The sequence below is a fragment of the Coregonus lavaretus genome (assembly GCF_964263955.1).
Source record: "Coregonus lavaretus genome assembly, chromosome: 30".
NCBI lineage: Eukaryota > Metazoa > Chordata > Actinopteri > Salmoniformes > Salmonidae > Coregonus > Coregonus lavaretus.
In genome coordinates, this window is record NC_140017.1 from 2,149,238 (window position 1) to 2,168,520 (window position 19,283).

Here is a 19,283-nt window from a genome sequence, read left to right on the forward strand (position 1 = left end):
CAAACTTCTACTGTATGGGCTGAGTGACTAAGCGTTTCCTGAGAGAGAGCCTATGAAATCACTGGGGCATTACAAACTTCTACTGTATGGGCTGAGTGACTAAGTGTTTCCTGAGAGAGAGCCGATGAAATCACTGGGGCATTACAAACTGCTACTGTATGGGCTGAGTGACTAAACGTTTCCTGAGAGAGAGCCGATGAAATCACTGGGGCATTACAAACTGCTACTGTATGAGCTGAGTGACTAAGCGTTTCCTGACAGAGAGCCGATGAAATCACTGGGACATTACAAACTGCTACTGTATGGGCTGAGTGACTAAGCATTTCCTGAGAGAGAGCCTATGAAATCACTGGGGCATTACAAACCGCTACTGTATGGGCTGAGTGACTAAGCGTTTCCTGAGAGAGAGCCTATGAAATCACTGGGGCATTACAAACTTCTACTGTATGGGCTGAGTGACTAAGTGTTTCCTGAGAGAGAGCCTATGCTGAATCCCAAACCGGTTCTTCCCCTTTCCCTTCCCCTCGGCCCTCCATTTGCCCATTCACGTGTGCCTCCGCCATATGCACAAGTGTCCCAAAGTTGAGGTAGTGAAAATGATTGAGGGTGTAGGGGCTAATTACACCGTCAGATAGCCACTTCGACCAAGCCAGCAAGGCTGCAGGCTCCAGAGCGAAGTGCTATCTCATCACGCACTTCAATATGTTTGGAGTTTGCGCCATTTCATACAAAGGAATTGAGGCGTGCCTTTTTTCTGACACATGCATTTGTGTCTGATTGCGAGGCTTGACACATAAAATCAATGAAATACATCTAAATGAAATGTTTAACTGTTAATGAGATTTATATCTTGTAAAACGCCACAGGGAATTTGTTCATTTGAATTTCATGCTCTTTTTATTATTTAAATGTGTAACATGAATTGCATCATCCAAGTCATAAGTGTGTCCCGAGGTTGATGGGTTTATTGATCCCCTCGCCACTCTATGGGCTAGTTTGGGATTCACCGATGGACTACAGTCGTGTTCCACCTCCGTCTCTCATCTCTCATTCATCAGGCAGTCAGGAAGTCTGAAGTCTGGCTGCCAATGAGTCATCATCTGCCCTTGCCTTCCCCATTTAAGCTGCACTATTTTAGGACTGGTGTCCCTTGGAATATGGCCAAATCAAGATCAATGTCCCTGCATTCCCTAGGCCTGAACCAACCCTTGCCACATGGAGGTCTGTTTTCATCAATCATAAGCTACCAAAAAGTAGGATATTTTTGGTGACAGTGCGCATCTAGGGGGACCTGAAAACACACACATTCTGTTGAAACACAGTTATTTTGGATCCATAAGGCTCTGTTCAAAAGTAGTGCACTATATAGGGAAGAGGGTGCCGTTTGGGACACAACCTAAAATGTCGGCCAAAAAGTAATTTGGGCATTTACCGGGAACAGACTGGATAAGGTTGGCCATCATGGCACTGAAGTGAGCTCGGATGTCCTTGAGGATCTCCAGCTCTTTGTCGTTCTCCGCCTCCAGAAGCATCCGCGTCAGGTCCACGTACTCCAGGAACAGAGCTCCCAGGGCCAACGTGTCCCGCTCCAGAGCCCCATTGGTGCTGTGGACACCAGACAGACACACAGACAGATGGACAGATAGAAGAGAATATCAGTCAAGACAACAGTTCATTTACTTTATTTACATTTTCGAAACCATACTGTTGCTTTCACATCCAAGAGAGGACAGAGGTATTCTGTGGGTCCTGTGCTGCCCAGTGTGCTGGGCAGTGTCTCCAGCATGACCGTGAGTGTGCCAGTGAGCATGTCAGTGAGTGTGGATTGTGTGTCAGAGAGTGTGTCAGAGAGTGTGGGTTATGTCAGAGAGCGTGTCAGTGAGCGTGTCAGGGATTCACAGGAGGTTGGTGGCACCTTAATTGGGGAGGATGGGCTCATGGTAATGGCTGGAGCAGAATGGGTGGAATGGTATCAAATACACCCAGCACATTGTTTCCATGTGTTTGATCCCATTCCATTTGCTCCGTTCCGGCCATTATTATGAGTCGTCCTCCCCTCAGCAGCCTCCTGTACAGTGATTGGTCAGTGAATGGGACTCTAACCTATCACTGATGACACCAGAGTCAGCCAGCAGCTCAAATATCCTCAGCAGCTGCAGCCTCAGGAGGTCTCTCCGCTCACGACGCTTCTTGTTCTGAGACAGAAAGACAGAGAGAGGGGGAGGAGCGAGAGAGATAAAGAGATAGAATGGGAGGAAAAGAGAGACGAGAGATCCATCAGATAGGCACTTCTTCAAATAGCTGTTTCATCTACAATGTGTCATCAGGCAATGACCTCCCCTCTATATTCAATGACTTGCAATATGTTGCAAAGTAGTAGTTGTGTATGTAAGAACAATGGGGTGCGTTATGATGATTATGCCCATAGCTCACCTCTGGTCTTCTCTCCAAAGTCTCCTTCATTAAAGGATGCAGCTCCTCTAACAGCTCTCTAGACACACACAGAATTACATATAGAACTCTAGAATGGACATTTGGATCCTAGCAACATGCCTAAAAAACATCCATCTTGCTCAGGAAACCTTTCATTCTAGAAAAGGATCAAATGTGGTATAATATCATATATGTGGTATAATATCATATATCACTGTATGTATGTTAGCTAGTTAGTAATTTAATAGGATCTCTGTGATTACATAAATTATCTACTATACCAAAGTACTATATTATATGTTCTGAAATGTGATGAAAAACAATTTCACAAACATTCACAAAAAAGCACAGTAGATTGAGGCTTGCAGTGTTTTGCACTGATTAAATTGATTTCCAAGAAAAGGGTATTTGGGCAAAAATTAAGTCTACCCGGAACAAAGAGAAGGGGATATGTCCAAACTGAAAAAGACTGGAATGTACCACTCTGTGTTCAATCCCTCACATTAAACCAATTAATATCTCAAGTTTCTGTTTGACTGAATAAAAGGGTGTAGGGTGAAGTTTCCTCTAGCTGCGTATCTTGGGTCAGTTTAGCAATTTCCCCATTTATGGTTACGGTTCGGAACGGGGGAGGGGAAGCTGATCCTTGATCTGTACCTAGGGGAAACTTCTCCCTGGAGTGGAGGTAAGACACTGATAAATCACCCAGGTGTGCTGCTACATGTCAAATATAACTGGAATGATTATTGCCATAATCACGTACTGAGGAAATTCTTAAAACAAATAGCCTTTGCTTAGCTAACTCCTACACTGATCAGGGGCAACTTTAGTGTGTATGTGTGTGTGCGAGCGTGTTGTACCTGAAGACCAGGGAGTTGGTGCGTCCAAAGCCCAGCACCAAGGACTCTGTCAACTCGATGCTCTCTGCTCTCATTAGAGGGACCAGCTGCTTCAGGAGCCACGCCACTGAGGGGGTCCCAATCACCTGGTACACACACACACAAAACATTGTACATCACAGACAACTCAGTCACGTTCACCTGGTACACACACAAAACATTGTACAACCCAGTGCCAATCACTTGAGGAGCGTTCAACCAGGCTTCTGTTTGCGGCAGAACATGTTACCTAGTCACAATTTCAGTTGGACGATTTGAATGAATATTCCAAAATGTTACGGTGAAAAATCGAACAGCTAATTTTTGTGAGGCATTTTAGTGCCAATAATCAAACTGCAAATGACTCATTTGCTATTCCTATTACATTTAATATACACTACCAGTCAAAAGTTTGGAAACACCTACTCATTCAAGGGTTTTTCTTTATTTTTACTATTTTTTACATTGTAGAATAATAGTGAAGACATCAAAACTATGAAATAACACATATGGAATCATGTAGTAACCCAAAAAGTGTTAAACAAATCAAAATATATTTTATATTTGAGATTGTTCAAAGTAGCCACCCTTTGCATTGATGACAGCTTTGCACACTCTTGGCATTCTCTCAACAAGCTTCATGAGGTAGTCACCTGGAATGCATTTCAATTAACAGGTGTGCCTTCTTAACCCTCCCGTTGTCCTAGGGTCAAAATGACCCGCCACTGTGTTGAACCAACTGTATTTAATTTTTATATTTTTGGGATCATTTGTGAGAAGGAGGCAGTGAGACTTTAAAGAAAGTATCACTGCCTCCTTCTCACAAATGATCCAAAAAATATAAAAATTAAATAAAGTTGGTTCAACACAGTGGCGGGTCATTTTGACCCTAGGACAACGGGAGGGTTAAAAGTTAATTTGTGAAATGTCTTTCCTTCTTAATGCATTTGAGCCAATCAGTTGTGTTGTGACAAGGTAGGGGGGGTATACAGAAGATAGCCGTATTTGGTAAAAGACCAAGTCCATATTAAGGCAAAAACTGCTCAAATAAGCAAAGAGAAACGACAGTCCATCATTACTTTAAGACATGAAGGTCAGTCAATACGGAACATTTCAAGAACTTTGAAAGCTTCTTCAAGTGCAGTCGCAAAAACCATCAAGCGCTATGATGAAACTGGCTCTCATGAGGACCACCACAGGAATGGAAGACCCAGAGTTATCTCTGCTGCAGAGGATAAGTTCACTAGAGTTACCAGCTTCAGAAATGGCAGCCCAAATAAATGCTTCACTGAGTTCAAGTCACAGACACATCTCAACATCAACTGTTCAGAGGGGACTGTGTGAATCAGGCCTTCATGGTCTAATTGCTGCAAAGATACCACTACTAAAGGACACCAATAAGAAGAAGAGACCTGCTTGGGCCAAGAAACACGGGCAATGGACATTAGATGTGGAAATGTGTCCTTTGGTCTGGACTCCAAATTCAAGATTTTTGGTTCCAACCGCCGTGTCTTCGTGAGATGCGGTGTGGGTGAACGGATGATCTCCACGTGTGTATTTACCACCGTAAAGCATGGAGGAGGAGGTGTTATGGTGTCGGCGTGCTTTGCTGGTGACACTGTCTGTGATTTATTTAGAATTCAAGGCACACTTAACCAGCATGGCTACCACAGCATTCTGCAGCGATACGCCATCCCATCTGGTTTGGGCTTAGTGGGACTATCATTTGTTTTTCAACAGGACAATGACCCAACACACCTCCAGGCTGTGTAAGGGCTATTTGACCAAGAAGGAGCGTGATGGAGTGCTGCATCAGATGACCTGGCCTCCAAAATCCTCCGACCTCAACCCAATTGAGATGGCTTGGGATGAGTCGGACAGCAGAGTGAAAGAAAAGCAGCCAACAAGTGCTAAGCATATGTGGGAACTCCTTCAAGACTGTTGGAAAAGCATTCCAGGTGAAGCTGGTTGAGAGAATGCCAAGAGTGTGCAAAGCTGTCATCAAGGCAAAGGGTGGCTATTTGAAGAATCTCAAATATAAAATATATTTTGATTTGTTTAACACTTTTTGGGTTACTACATGATTCCATATGTGTTATTTCATAGTTTTGATGTCTTCACTATTATTCTACAATGTAAAAAATAGTAAAAATAAAGAAAAACCCTTGAATGAGTAGGTGTGTCCAAAATTTTGACTGGTACTGTACATAAGCCTACATGGCCACATTATTATTTGTAGTGGCAGTTTAGACCCGAAATAGACACTTACGTTCGCTGCACACTACCATCTCAGACTTTGAGATAACAAATGTTTACGGTTAACACAAAACGAATGGATATGTTAGCTAACCTTAACTAACGTTCACATACTATTTTACTTTTTGAATGCACATTTTTACATTTACATTTTAGTCATTTAGCAGACGCTCTTATCCAGAGCGACTTACAGTTAGTACACACACAAAACATTGTGCATCACACACAATTCAGTTCCAATCACCTGGTACACACACACACACAACTCAGACGTCTTTCCAAATGACAACACAACTTATTCACATGGTTTTCCAAACCAGAGCAAACCACAGTAGAAAGGATAACCATGTCACTTTACAAACTTTGAGGGGAGTTAGCTAGTTCCTATGGGGTGTTAGTTAGTCCCTGTGGGGAGTTAGTTAGTCCCTAGGTCCCTAGTTGGGAAAATCTACCTGTGAGAGGGGGAGATATCTACAGTGCATTCAGAAAGTATTCAGACCCCTTCCCTTTTTCCACATTTCGTTACGTTACAGCCTTACTCTAAAATGGATTAAATAAAACAATTATCATCAATCTACACACAATACCCCATAATGACAAAGCAAAAACAGGTTTTGTTTTCTTTTCAAATGTATTAAAAATAAAAAACAGAAATACCTTATTTGCATAAGTATTCAGACCCTTTGCTATGAGACTCGAAATTGAGCTGAGGTGCATCCTGTTTCCAGTGATCATCCTTGAGATGTTTCTATAACTTGACTGAAGTTCACCTGTGGTAAATTCTATTGATTGGACATGATTTGGAAAGGCACAAACCTGTCTATATAAGGTCCCACAGTTGACAGTGCATGTCAGAGCAAAAACCAAGCCATGAGGTTGAAGGAATTGTCCGTAGAGCTCCGAGACAGGATTGTGTTGAGGCACAGATCTGGGGAAGGGTGCCAAAAAGTTTCTGCAGTATTGAAGGTCCCCAAGAACACAGTGGCCTCCATCATTCTTAAATGGAAGAAGTCTGGAACCACCGAGACTCTTCCTAGAGCTGGCCGCCCGGCCAAACTGAGCAATCGGGGGAGAAAGGCCTTGGTCAGGGAGGTGACCAAGAACCCGATGGTCACTCTGACAGAGCTCCAGAGTTCTTCTGTGGAGATGGGAGAACCTTCCAGAAGGACAACCATCTCTGCAGCACTCCACCAATCAGGCCTTTATGGTAGAGTGGCCAGACGGAAGCCACTCCTCAGTAAAAGGCACATTACAGCCCACTTGGAGTTTGCCAAAAGGCACCTAAAGGTCTCTCAGACCATGAGAAACAAGATTGTCTGGTCTGATGAAACCAAGATTGAACTCTTTGGCCTGAATGACAAGCGTCACGTCTGGAGGAAACCTGGAACCATCCCTACGGTGAAGCATGGTGGTGGCAGCATCATGCTGTGGGGATGGCAGGGACTAGGAGACTAGTAAGGACCAAGGGAAAGATGAACGGAGCAAAGTACAGAGAAATCCTTGATGAAAACCTGAAATCAGAGCGCTCAGGACCTCAGACTGGGGCGAAGGTTCACCTTCCAACAGGACAACGACCCTAAGCACACAGCCAAGACAACGCAGGAGTGGCTTCAGGACAAGTCTCTAAATGTCCTTGAGTGGCCTAGCCAGAGCCCGGACTTGAACCTGATCAAACATCTCTGGAGAGACTTGAAAATAGCAGCGCACCGACGCTCCCCATCCAACCTGACAGAGCTTGAGAGGATCTGCAGAGAAGAATGGGAGAAACTCCCCAAATAAAGGTGTGCCAAGCTTGTAGCTGTCAGGTTTTGGCCATGACTGTTCGGGTTTTGGTCACTAGATGTCCCCATTGCACCTTTTTTGTACCTTTTGTTTTTTCTTGATCTAATTATTGTTTGCACCTGTAGGTCATTCCCCTGTTAGTATTTAAACCCTGTGTGTTCCTCAGTTCCTTGCTCAGTGTTTGTAAGTTAGCACCCAGCCCCAGCCCAAGCCTTGTGTTATATGGATATTTCTCTGGTGGGATTTTTACCACTTTGTGGAGTTTCTTTGTTTTTTGGAGGTTTTCCTCTTTGTGCCTCTTGGCTTTATTTTTGGACATTGTGGATTTAGTTTCTTTGCCTGAGGATTTTTGTTCTTTATTAAACCACCATCTCTAGTACTGCTGTGTCTGCCTCATCTTCTGGGTTCTGACAATTATTAGTGACTGTTTCTCGCATCGGGTCCTGACAGAAACACTGAGCCCTTATTATGAACCCAGAGGCAGCCAGTACCCAGGATTTTTTTTCCATGCTGTCCCACCATGAGGGGACTGTCCAACGCCACGAAGCTGCTCTGGTTCAGCAAGAGGCCTTAATGGCTAGACATTCTCAACTTCTGTCAGAGATGCTGACTTCCATAAAGCAGATTTCGGATCGACTTTCCCCGGCAACCGCTTCTGCTCCAGTTCATCCGATTCAAGGGCTCCTGGCAGTTAATCCCCTGGCGGAACCTCGTCTGCCGCCTCCTCAACGGTTCTCAGGGGACCCAAGTGTTTGTAAGGGGTTTTTCACCCAATGTTCTCTCTCCTTTGAGCTGCAACCATCGTCGTTTCCCACCGACCGGTCCAAGATAGCATATATCATCACCCTGCTGTCGGAAAAGGCTCTAGCCTGGGCTACTGCTGTGTGGGATGCCCAAAGTCCCTGCTGTGCCAGCTACTCTACCTTTGCTGAAGAATTCAAGCGAGTGTTTCAAGGTCCTACCAACGGCCCTGACTCAGCCAAACAGCTCCTGACTCTCCGCCAAGGTCGGCGCAGCGTGACGGACTATGCCATCCAGTTCCGCACTGTGGCAGCAGCAAGTGGCTGGAACGACGAGGCGCTCACAGTGTGTTTTTTGAAGGGTCTTTCTGACACCATCCAAGATGAACTGGCCACTCGGGAACCACCGGACAACCTCGAGTCCCTTATCAAGTTGGCTTCACGCATAGACCAGCGTCTGAGAGAGAGAGAACAAAACCATAGACCGCTCACCCTAGTTCCTATCGGTTCCAACTCCGAGTCTCCACCTTTATCCTCGCTGGCTCCACCAGAACCCATGCAGGTTGGACGCATCTCCCAGGCTGAGAGAGACCGCCGAATGAGGGAGCGATGCTGTCTATATTGCGGCAAACCGGGCCATTTCCGCTCCACGTGTCCCGGGCTCCAGGGAAACGCACTCTCCCGTGCAGGCCTGGGAGGACTGTAACGGGAAACATAACCTCCTCCCATCCATCCAACTCCCGCCTGCTCATTCCTGTTACCCTTTCCTTTGACGACCACGAGGTTTCTCTTCAAGCCTTGGTAGACTCTGGAGCCGCAGGTAACTTCATGGATGGGATCTGGGCGAAGGAGAATGGCGTTCCGTCTGAACCTCTAAGTGACCCCATAAGGGTTACTACGTTGGATAGAAGTCCTTTGGGATCTGGACTTGTCACTCGTGCCACTACCCCCTTACGACTTTCAGTTTCCCAACACAAGGAAGTGATGAACTTTCATCTGATCGCCTGTTCCGAGTTTCCTCTCGTCCTTGGCTATCCCTGGCTTCACAGCCATAACCCTCACATCGACTGGTCTGTGGGCACTATCAAGCAGTGGGGTCCCACGTGCCAAGCCACTTGTATCTTCCCGAGTTCCCAGAGTTCTCCTTCCGAGTCTCTAGAATCCATCGACTTGTCCCGAGTTCCCGAGTGTTACCATGACCTCAAACTGGTATTTAGCAAACAGAGGGCCACCAAACTACCACCCCATAGACCTTACGATTGCACCATCGACCTGTTGCCGGGGACCTGCCCTCCCAGGGGTCGGATCTTTTCCCTTTCTCCACCCGAACGAGCTGCTATGGATACCTACATCAAGGACGCTCTGACAGCAGGCCTCATGCGTCCATCTACCTCGCCGGCGGGAGCAGGGTTTTTCTTTGTGGCCAAGAAAGACGGCGGATTACGACCTTGCATCGACTACCGGGGACTCAATGCCATAACTGTCCGTAACCGCTACCCGCTACATCTTATGGCCACAGCCTTTGAGCTGCTCCAGGAAGCAGTTGTCTTCACTAAGCTTGACCTTCGGAACGCATACCATCTTGTGCGGATCAAACCCGGGGACGAGTGGAAGACCGCTTTCAACACGCCTACTGGTCACTACGAATACTCGGTGATGCCCTTCGGCCTGACCAACGCTCCGGCTGTGTTCCAAGCGCTCATAAACGATGTGCTTAGGGATATGCTTAACATCTTCGTGTTTGTGTACTTGGATGACATCCTCATCTTTTCGAGCTCCCTTCAAGAACACACTAAGCATGTCAGACAAGTGCTCAAACGCCTCCTAGACAGCCATTTGTACGTTAAGCCGGAGAAGTGTGAATTCCATTCCTCTCGAGTACAATTCCTGGGATTTATAGTGGAACCCGGACGAGTCCAGATGGACCCCAAGAAGGTAGAGGCGGTAGCGGATTGGCCCACCCCCAAGTCCGTTAAGGAAGTTCAACGTTTCCTGGGCTTCACCAACTTTTACCGCAAGTTCATCAAGAACTTCAGCTCGGTGGCAGCCCCTCTCTCGGCGGTAACCAAGGGTGGCAACACAAGGTTTCTGTGGGGAAGAGAAGCTGAGACGGCCTTCCAAGGACTCAAGCAGCGCATCCTCTCTGCTCCCATCCTGACACTACCAACGGCGGAGGAACCTTTTGTGGTGGAGGTAGACGCATCAGAGGTTGGGGTTGGAGCTGTCCTGTCTCAGAGGGGTGGAGACAAGAAGCTTCATCCTTGCGCCTTCTTCTCTCACCGGCTTACCCCGGCCGAGAGGAATTACGATGTGGGGGACCGTGAACTCCTAGCGGTTAAGATGGCATTGAAGGAATGGAGACACTGGCTCGAGGGGGCTTCTCAACCGTTTCAAGTGCTTACGGACCACAAGAATCTGGAGTATATCCAGCAGGCGAAGCGGTTGAACGCCAGACAAGCTCGATGGTCTCTTTTCTTCAGCCGATTTCAGTTTATCCTCACCTATAGACCCGGGTCGAAGAATCTCAAACCGGACGCCTTGTCACGAATCTACTCTCCTGCCATTCGAGAAGATACTGACATGACTGTCCTTCCGGCCGCTAAGATCGTGGCTCCGATCTCGTGGCAAGTGGAGGATACCGTGAAACAAGCTCAAGCCATCGAACCGGGCCCTGGTGGAGGTCCTGCTAATCGGTTGTTTGTTCCCAAGGCAGCAAGGTCCCAAGTCCTTCGGTGGGGGCACTCCTCTCGCCTCACCTGTCACCCGGGCATAGGCCGCACCTTGGAGTTCATCCAGCGTAAGTTCTGGTGGCCCACCATGAAGGAAGACGTTGCCACTTTCATCAAGGCCTGTTCCGTGTGCTGCCAGGGCAAATCTTCTCACCTTCGCCCTCAAGGACTCCTTCACCCTCTATCTATTCCCCACCGACCCTGGTCCCATATCTCATTGGACTTTATTACTGGCCTTCCTCCGTCCCATGGTAATACTACGATCCTAGTCATCATCGACAGGTTTTCTAAGGCGGCCAGGTTTGTTCCTTTGACCAAATTACCTTCTGCCAAGGAAACAGCTGAGTTGGTGATTAACCATGTGTTCCGAGTCTTTGGGATCCCGCAAGATATGGTTTCCGACAGAGGTCCCCAGTTCGCCTCAAGTTTTTGGAAGGCCTTCTGCCAACTCATAGGGGCCACGGCCAGTTTATCTTCCGGGTACCATCCGGAGTCCAATGGCCAAACTGAGAGGATGAATCAGGAGCTGGAAACCACCCTCAGATGCATGGTTTCCAACAACCCGTCCACTTGGTCATCCTTCATTGTTTGGGCCGAGTACGCGCACAACACCTTGTGCTCCTCCTCCACTGGTATGTCCCCGCATGAGTGTCAGTTTGGCTATGCACCTCTACTGTTCCCGGACCAGGAGGCAGAAGTCAGAGTGCCTTCAGCCTCGAGGTTCATCAGACGCTGTCGGCTTACGTGGAAGAAGGCACGTCTTAATCTTCTGCGTTCCTCTCAGCAGTACCAACGACAAGCCAACAGAGGTCGCCGTCCCGGTCCTACCCTGTACCCCGGCCAGAGAGTATGGCTCTCAACTAAGAACCTACCGCTACGGGTGGAGTCTCGCAAGCTGTCCCAGAGGTTCATCGGTCCCTTTAAGATTGCCAGGAGAGTCAATCCCGTTACTTTTCGCCTGCACTTACCCAGATCCCTTAAGATCAATCCAACATTTCACATTTCTTTATTAAAACCTGTTGTTTTTTCTCCCCTTATTCCGGCAGGCAGACCTCCCCCTCCGCCCCGTGTCATCGGTGGCCAGTCGGCTTATACCGTCCACCGGATACTGGATTCCCGCCGGGTGCAGCGGTCCTGGCAGTATCTGGTGGACTGGGAAGGCTACGGTCCCGAGGAGCGCTCCTGGGTTCCTGCCAAGGACATACTGGACCCTGACCTCATTCGTCAGTTCAGGGCCCTCCACCCTGAGAAGGCTGGTAGGAACGTCAGGAGCCGTTCCTAGGAGGGGGATTCTGTCAGGTTTTGGCCATGACTGTTCGGGTTTTGGTCACTAGATGTCCCCATTGCACCTTTTTTGTACCTTTTGTTTTTTCTTGATCTAATTATTGTTTGCACCTGTAGGTCATTCCCCTGTTAGTATTTAAACCCTGTGTGTTCCTCAGTTCCTTGCTCAGTGTTTGTAAGTTAGCACCCAGCCCCAGCCCAAGCCTTGTGTTATATGGATATTTCTCTGGTGGGATTTTTACCACTTTGTGGAGTTTCTTTGTTTTTTGGAGGTTTTCCTCTTTGTGCCTCTTGGCTTTATTTTTGGACATTGTGGATTTAGTTTCTTTGCCTGAGGATTTTTGTTCTTTATTAAACCACCATCTCTAGTACTGCTGTGTCTGCCTCATCTTCTGGGTTCTGACAATTATTAGTGACTGTTTCTCGCATCGGGTCCTGACAGTAGCGTCATACCCAAGAAGACTCCAGGCTGTAATCGCTGCCAAAGGTGCTTCAACAAAGTACTGAGTAAAGGTTCTGAAAACGTATGTAGATGTAATATTTTATTTATTTTACTATTTTTTAAATCTAAAAACCTGTTTTTGCTTTGTCATTATGGGGTATTGTGTGTAGATTGATGAGGGGGAAAAAACAACTTCATCCATTTTAGAATAAGGCTGTAAGATAACAAAATGTGGATAAAGTCAATTGGTCTGAATACTGTACCTTGTTGTCGTAGCTGATACTGCCGTCAGGTGTAGTGATCTCAGGGGTGGAGGCTCTCAGGTGGCCGGGGCTCATGATACTGGGCTTGGCCAGTCCAAAACACAGGATCAGGTAGTTCCTCCATAGGGTCACGTAGCTGTCCCCACCACCCGACGTGCTGCTGGCCTTCTTAGCGTATATCGGGTTACTGGAGAGACCCATGGTAAACACACACACAGTGCATTGAAAGTGTATGGTAAGTCAAATTGAACCTTTAGGGGTGGGGGGGTTTCCTGACACAGGTTAAGCCTAGTCCTGGGCCCGTATCCACAAAGCTTCTCAGAGTAGAACATTTGTCGTACTGTAAGCGCTGAGAATAGAGACATTTTCCTCCTACTCTGATGGGTAACAATAAAAGCTGTGCACGAAGCCTCTTCAGTCCCACCTAGTTGACAGATATTTAGGAGACCTCATGAGCTGTCCTAACCAGTTAAGAGTTACTGTCACGCCCTGACTCAGGGGACGCTTATATGTTGAGTCAGGGTGTGTATATTCCTTGTTGTGCTTTTTCTATGTGGGGAATCTAGTATGTATAGTTCTATGTTGGCCGGTGTGGTTCCCAATCAGAGGCAGCTGTCGCTTGTTGTCTCTGATTGGGGACCATACTTAGGCAGCCTATTGGCACTGTCTAGTTGTGGGATCTTGTTCCGTGTAAGGTTTGTTGTGTGTTACCTTAGGACTTCACGTGTCGTTGGTTTATTGTTTTGTCGTGTGTTTATTTAGTTTAATACACATTTCACACTGCGCCTTGGTCTGACCCGTCCTTCAACGAACGTGACAGAAGATCCCACCAAACGAGGACCAAGCAGCGTGCCCAGGCGGCGCGAGTAGCCATGTCACAGGTGGGCAATTTGTGGTCATGGGAAGAGATATTTCCGGGGAGAGGACCATGGGCTAAGGTAGATGCCCAGGCAGGAGAGGAGCAACGGCAACGCGGAGGAGGCCGGTCGAGGAGGAAGCCCGAGAAGCAGCCCCAACAAAATGTAGGGGGGGGCACACGGGGTGGTTGGCGGAGCCTAGTGTCAGAGCAGAGCCAACTCCCCGTACTCACGCGAGGAAGCGTATGACTGGGCAGGCTCCGTGTTATGCGGAGCTAAGTACTGTGTCGCCAGTGCGCCGGCACAGTCCTGTACGTCCTGTGCTTACACCACGCACGTGCCGTGCGAAGATGGGCATCCAGTCAGGACGGGGTGTGCCGGCTCAACGCTCCTGGTCTCCAGTACGCCTCCTCGGTCCCGCATATCCTGCGCCAGTTCTACGAACTGTACTTTTGATATTGACCAAATACTTATTTTCCACCATAATTTGCAAATATATTCATAAAAAATCCTACAATGTGATTTTCTGGATTTTTTTTCCTCATTTTGTCTGTCATAGTTGACGTGTACCTATGATGAAAATTACAGGCCTCTCTCATCTTTTTAAGTGGGAGAACTTGCACAATTTGTGGCTGACTAAATACTTTTTTCCCCCACTGTATATGCACACAATGAAAAGAGAAACAATCTGGCCACTAAGGGCTTCATTAAATGATTATGATTTTGATTGTGTGTGTGTGTGTGTGTGTATGTATGTGTGTACAGCGGGGAGAACAAGTGTTTGATACACTGCCGATTTTGCAGGTTTTCCTACTTACAAAGCATGTAGAGGTCTGTAATTTTTATCATATGTACACTTCAACTATCAGAGACGGAATCTAAAACAAAAATCCAGAAAATCACATTGTATGATTTTTAAGTAATTAATTTGCATTTTATTGCATGACATAAGTATTTGATCACCTACCAACCAGTAAGAATTCCGGCTCTCACAGACCTGTTCGTTTTTCTTTAAGAAGCCCTCCTGTTCTCCACTCATTACCTGTATTAACTGCACCTGTTTGAACTCGTTACCTGTATAAAAGACACCTGTCCACACACTCAATCAAACAGACTCCAACCTCTCCACAATGGCCAAGACCAGAGAGCTGTGTAAGGACATCAGGGATAAAATTGTAGACCTGCACAAGGCTGGGATGGGCTACAGGACAATAGGCAAGCAGCTTGGTGAGAAGGCAACAACTGTTGGCGCAATTATTAGAAAATGGAAGAAGTTCAAGGTGACGGTCAATCACCCTCGGTCTGGGGCTCCATGCAAGATCTCACCTCGTGGGGCATCAATGATCATGAGGAAGGTGAGGGATCAGCCCAGAACTACACGGCAGGACCTGGTCAATGACCTGAAGAGAGCTGGGACCACAGTCTCAAAGAAAACCGTTAGTAACACACTACGCCGTCATGGATTAAAATCCTGCAGCGCACGCAAGGTCCCCCTGCTCAAGCCAGCGCATGTCCAGGCCCGTCTGAAGTTTGCCAATGACCATCTGGATGATCCAGAGGAGGAATGGGAGAAGGTAATGTGGTCTGATGAGACAAAAATAGAGCTTTTTGGTCTAAACTCCACTCGCCGTTTTTGGAGGAAGAAGAAGGATGAGTACAACCCAAAGAACATCATCCCAACCGTGAAGCATGGAGGTGGAAACATCATTTTTGGGGATGCTTTTCTGCAAAGGGGACAGGACGACTGCACCGTATTGAGGAGAGGCTGGATGGGGCCATGTATCGCGAGATCTTGGCCAACAACTTCCTTCCCTCAGTAAGAGCATTGAAGATGGGTCGTGGCTGGGTCTTCCAGCATGACAACGACCCGAAACACACAGCCAGGGCAACTAAGGAGTGGCTCCGTAAGAAGCATCTCAAGGTCCTGGAGTGGCCTAGCCAGTCTCCAGACCTGAACCCAATAGAACATCTTTGGAGGGAGCTGAAAGTCCGTATTGCCCAGCGACAGCCCCGAAACCTGAAGGATCTGGAGAAGGTCTGTATGGAGGAGTGGGCCAAAATCCCTGCTGCAGTGTATGCAAACCTGGTCAAGACCTACAGGAAATGTATGATCTCTGTAATTGCAAACAAAGGTTTCTGTTCCAAATATTAAGTTCTGCTTTTCTGATGTATCAAAAACTTATGTCATGCAATAAAATGCAAATTAATTACTTAAAAATGAGAGAGAGAGTGTGTGTGGAATGGGAGGCATGTAACTATCACACAAGTTATTATGGAAACCCCTAGTGCTGTGGGGTGGTCATGAAATTTGGTCAGCCGGTTATTGTCATGCAAAAGACTGTCGGTCTCAAGGATAATTTACCGTTAAATAACAGACACGTTTAGCATCTCCAGGCCTCCACGCATATACAGTGGCTTGCGAAAGTATTCACCCCCCTTGGCATTTTTCATTTTTTTTTGCCTTACAACCTGGAATTAAAATGGATTTTGGGGGGGTTTGTATCATTTGATTTACACAACATGCCTACCACTTTGAAGATGTAAAATATGTTTTATTGTGAAACAAACAAGAAATAAGACAAAAAAACAATACTTTGTAGAGCCACCTTTTGCAGCAATTACAGCTGCAAGTCTCTTGGAGTATGTCTCTATAAGCTTGGCACATCTAGCCACTGGGATTTTCGTCCATTCTTCAAGGCAAAACTGCTCCAGTTCCTTCAAGTTGGATGGGTTCCACTGGTGTACAGCAATGTTTAAGTCATACCACAGATTCTCAATTGGATTGAGGTCTGGGCTTGACTAGGCCATTCCAAGACATTTAAATATTTCCCCTTAAACCACTCGAGTGTTGCTTTAGCAGTATGCTTAGGATCATTGTCCTGCTGGAAGGTGTACCTCCTTCCCAGTCTCAAATCTCTGGAAGACTGAAACAGGTTTCCCTCAAGAATTTCCCTGTATTTAGCGCCATCCATCATTCCTTCAATTCTGACCAGTTTCCCAGTCCCTGCCGATGAAAAACATCCCCACAGCATGATGCTGCCACCACCATGCTTCACTGTGGGGATGGTGTTCTCGGGGTGATGAGAGGTGTTGGATTTGTGCCAGACAAAGCGTTTTCCTTGATGGCCAAAAAGCTAGATTTTAGTCTCATCTGACCAGAGTACCTTCTTCCATATGTTTGGGGAGTCTCCCACATGCCTTTTGGCGAACACCAAACGTGTTTGCTTATTTTTTTCTTTAAGCAATGGCTTTTTTCTGGCCACTCTTCCATAAAGCCCAGCTCTGTGGAGTGCACGGATTAAAGTGGTCCTATGGACAGATGCTCCAATCTCCGCTGTGGAGCTTTGCAGCTCCTTCAGGGTTATCTTTGGTCTCTTTGTTGCCTCTCTGATTAATGCCCTCCTTGCCTGGTCCGTGAGTTTTGGTGGGCGGCACTCTCTTGGCAGGTTTGTTGTGGTGCCATATTCTTTCAAAACATTTTTTGAATGGATTTAAAAGGGATGTTCAAAGTTTCTGATATTTTTTTATAACCCAACCCTGATCTGTACTTCTCCACAACTTTGTCCCTGACCTATTTGGAGAGCTCCTTGCTCTTCATGGTGCCGCTTGCTTGGTGGTGTCCCTTGCTTAGTGGAGTTGCAGACTCTGGGGGGCCTTTCAGAACAGGTATATATATACTGAGATCATGTGACACTTAGATTGCACACAGGTGGACTTTATTTAACTAATTATGTGACTTCTTAAGGTAATTGGTTGCACCAGATCTTATTTAGGGGCTTCATAGCAAAGGGGGTGAATACATATGCACGCACCACTTTTCCGTCATTAATTTTTTTGAAACAAGTTATTTTTTTCATTTCACTTCACCAATTTGGACTATGTTGTGTATGTCCATTACATGAAATGCAAATAGAAATACATTTAAATCACAGGTTGTAATGCAACAAAATAGGAAAAACGCCAAGGGGGATGAATACTTTTGCAAGGCACTGTACGCGTTTCAGCACTCGAACAGTTCTTGTGCTGACGTTGCTTCCAACTCGGTAGTGAGTGTTGCAACCGAGGACAGATGATTTTTACGTGCCAAGTGCTTCAGCACTCGGCGGTCCCATTCTTTGAGCTTGTGTGTCCTACCACTTTGTGGCTGAGCCGTTGTTGCTCCTAGACTTTCTACTTCACAATAACAGCACTTACAGTTGACCGGGGCAGCTCTAGCAGGGCAGAAATTTGATGAACTGACTTTTTGGAAAGATTGCATCCTATGATGGTGCCACGTTGAAAGTCACTGAGCTCTTCAGTAAGGCTATTCTACTGCCAAAGTTTGTCTATGGAGATTGCATGGCTGTGTGCTCAATTTTATACACCTGTCAGTAACAGGTGTGGCTGAAATAGCCGAATATACTAATTTGAAGGGGTGTCCACATACTTTTGTATTTATAGTGTAGATAAAGATATCCCCTGATATTGACCATTCTCGCCTAATGCAAATGTGTTGATATAACGGTAATTTATCAAAATTCTGTGTTTAACAACCATCATACTGTATGATTCAGTGCAATATGCCTATCACATTATTATTTTTTTATCTGAATTTGTACAAAAAAAAGGGTTATGCTTCCAACATATTCGGCAAGAATTAAGAGTTGGCAAAGTTAAATCAAAAGTTTTACCATGGCAACATTTGATGTAGTCACATTCACCGTGGTTGTCTGAAGAGTGATATAGAGTTCACAGCTGCCGATGCCTCATAACGATTGGTTATTCCCCATAATTTGCAACAATGTCAATGAGCGTCATCCCCACCTTTCCTTTGCAGTACCTCAAACTGTCGTGATTACCAGCTGAGATAAACTTTTATCCGTTTATTTTACTCCTGGCTCAAGGATTGTCTGGGCAATGTCTTCACATCCTCCTAAAAGTTTTTTAAAATCTAAAAACAGGTTTTAAGAACCTTTTCTGAGATGCTTTGTGGATAAGGGCCCAGGACTAGGCCTACTCTGTTTCTGGGAAACCGCCCCTTAGAGTGCTGTCCATTTTATTTTTATGGATTATCTTACATCAAGATACACATTGTAAAATACACTTTTGTACAATACTCTGACTTGTCATCCTCTGGGGCTGTACTGTACTCAATCTGTACAATAAATCAAATCCAACATGGGGTTGTGTCAGGTTGGCTTGGGTTGGAAACAATAAAGATCAAGATTCAATCAGCAATAGAATTCATCAGTACTCACGTGGGGTCCACCAGGGGCATGAGCAGCTGCATGCGCGTGAAGGCGTAGGACCAGGTGTAGCTAAGGGCGGTGGGGCAGTGTTTGGGCAGGTGGTCCTGATGCAGCAGGCTGTAGAGACAAAGGACCCAGGGGTCCTTGACCGACTGGGCAAAGATCCACACGTGGGACGGGCTCCGGATGTCATAGTGGCTGTTGACCAGAATGGAGTTCCACTCCACCAGCCATTGCAGGTCTACTTGGTGGGTCAACGGAAGAGTGGCCTAAAAAGGAGTTTTGGGATTGGGAGACAGTAGGGTCAGGGGTTAGAGTTCAAGGGTTAGAGGTTTCAGTCAATTCAGGAAATTATCTTCAATTACAATTAAAGGCTATGGACTGTTTATTG

The 19,283-nt window shown here is 46.4% G+C and overlaps 1 protein-coding gene across 1 annotated transcript in view; it reads right to left on the reverse strand.

The window, feature by feature from the left end:
- The window catches only part of LOC311106059 (protein furry homolog), a gene marked incomplete at its 5' end in the record, with an annotated part of 221,548 nt that overhangs the window by 148,123 nt on the left and 54,142 nt on the right, over positions 1 to 19,283 (reverse strand). Inside the window, 6 exons of the mRNA XM_084148346.1 lie at positions 1,433 to 1,605; positions 2,104 to 2,195; positions 2,434 to 2,491; positions 3,294 to 3,418; positions 12,808 to 12,994; positions 18,902 to 19,161. Coding sequence (XP_084004472.1) covers positions 1,433 to 1,605; positions 2,104 to 2,195; positions 2,434 to 2,491; positions 3,294 to 3,418; positions 12,808 to 12,994; positions 18,902 to 19,161 — 895 coding nt within the window. The remainder of the gene's footprint in view (positions 1 to 1,432; positions 1,606 to 2,103; positions 2,196 to 2,433; positions 2,492 to 3,293; positions 3,419 to 12,807; positions 12,995 to 18,901; positions 19,162 to 19,283) is intronic.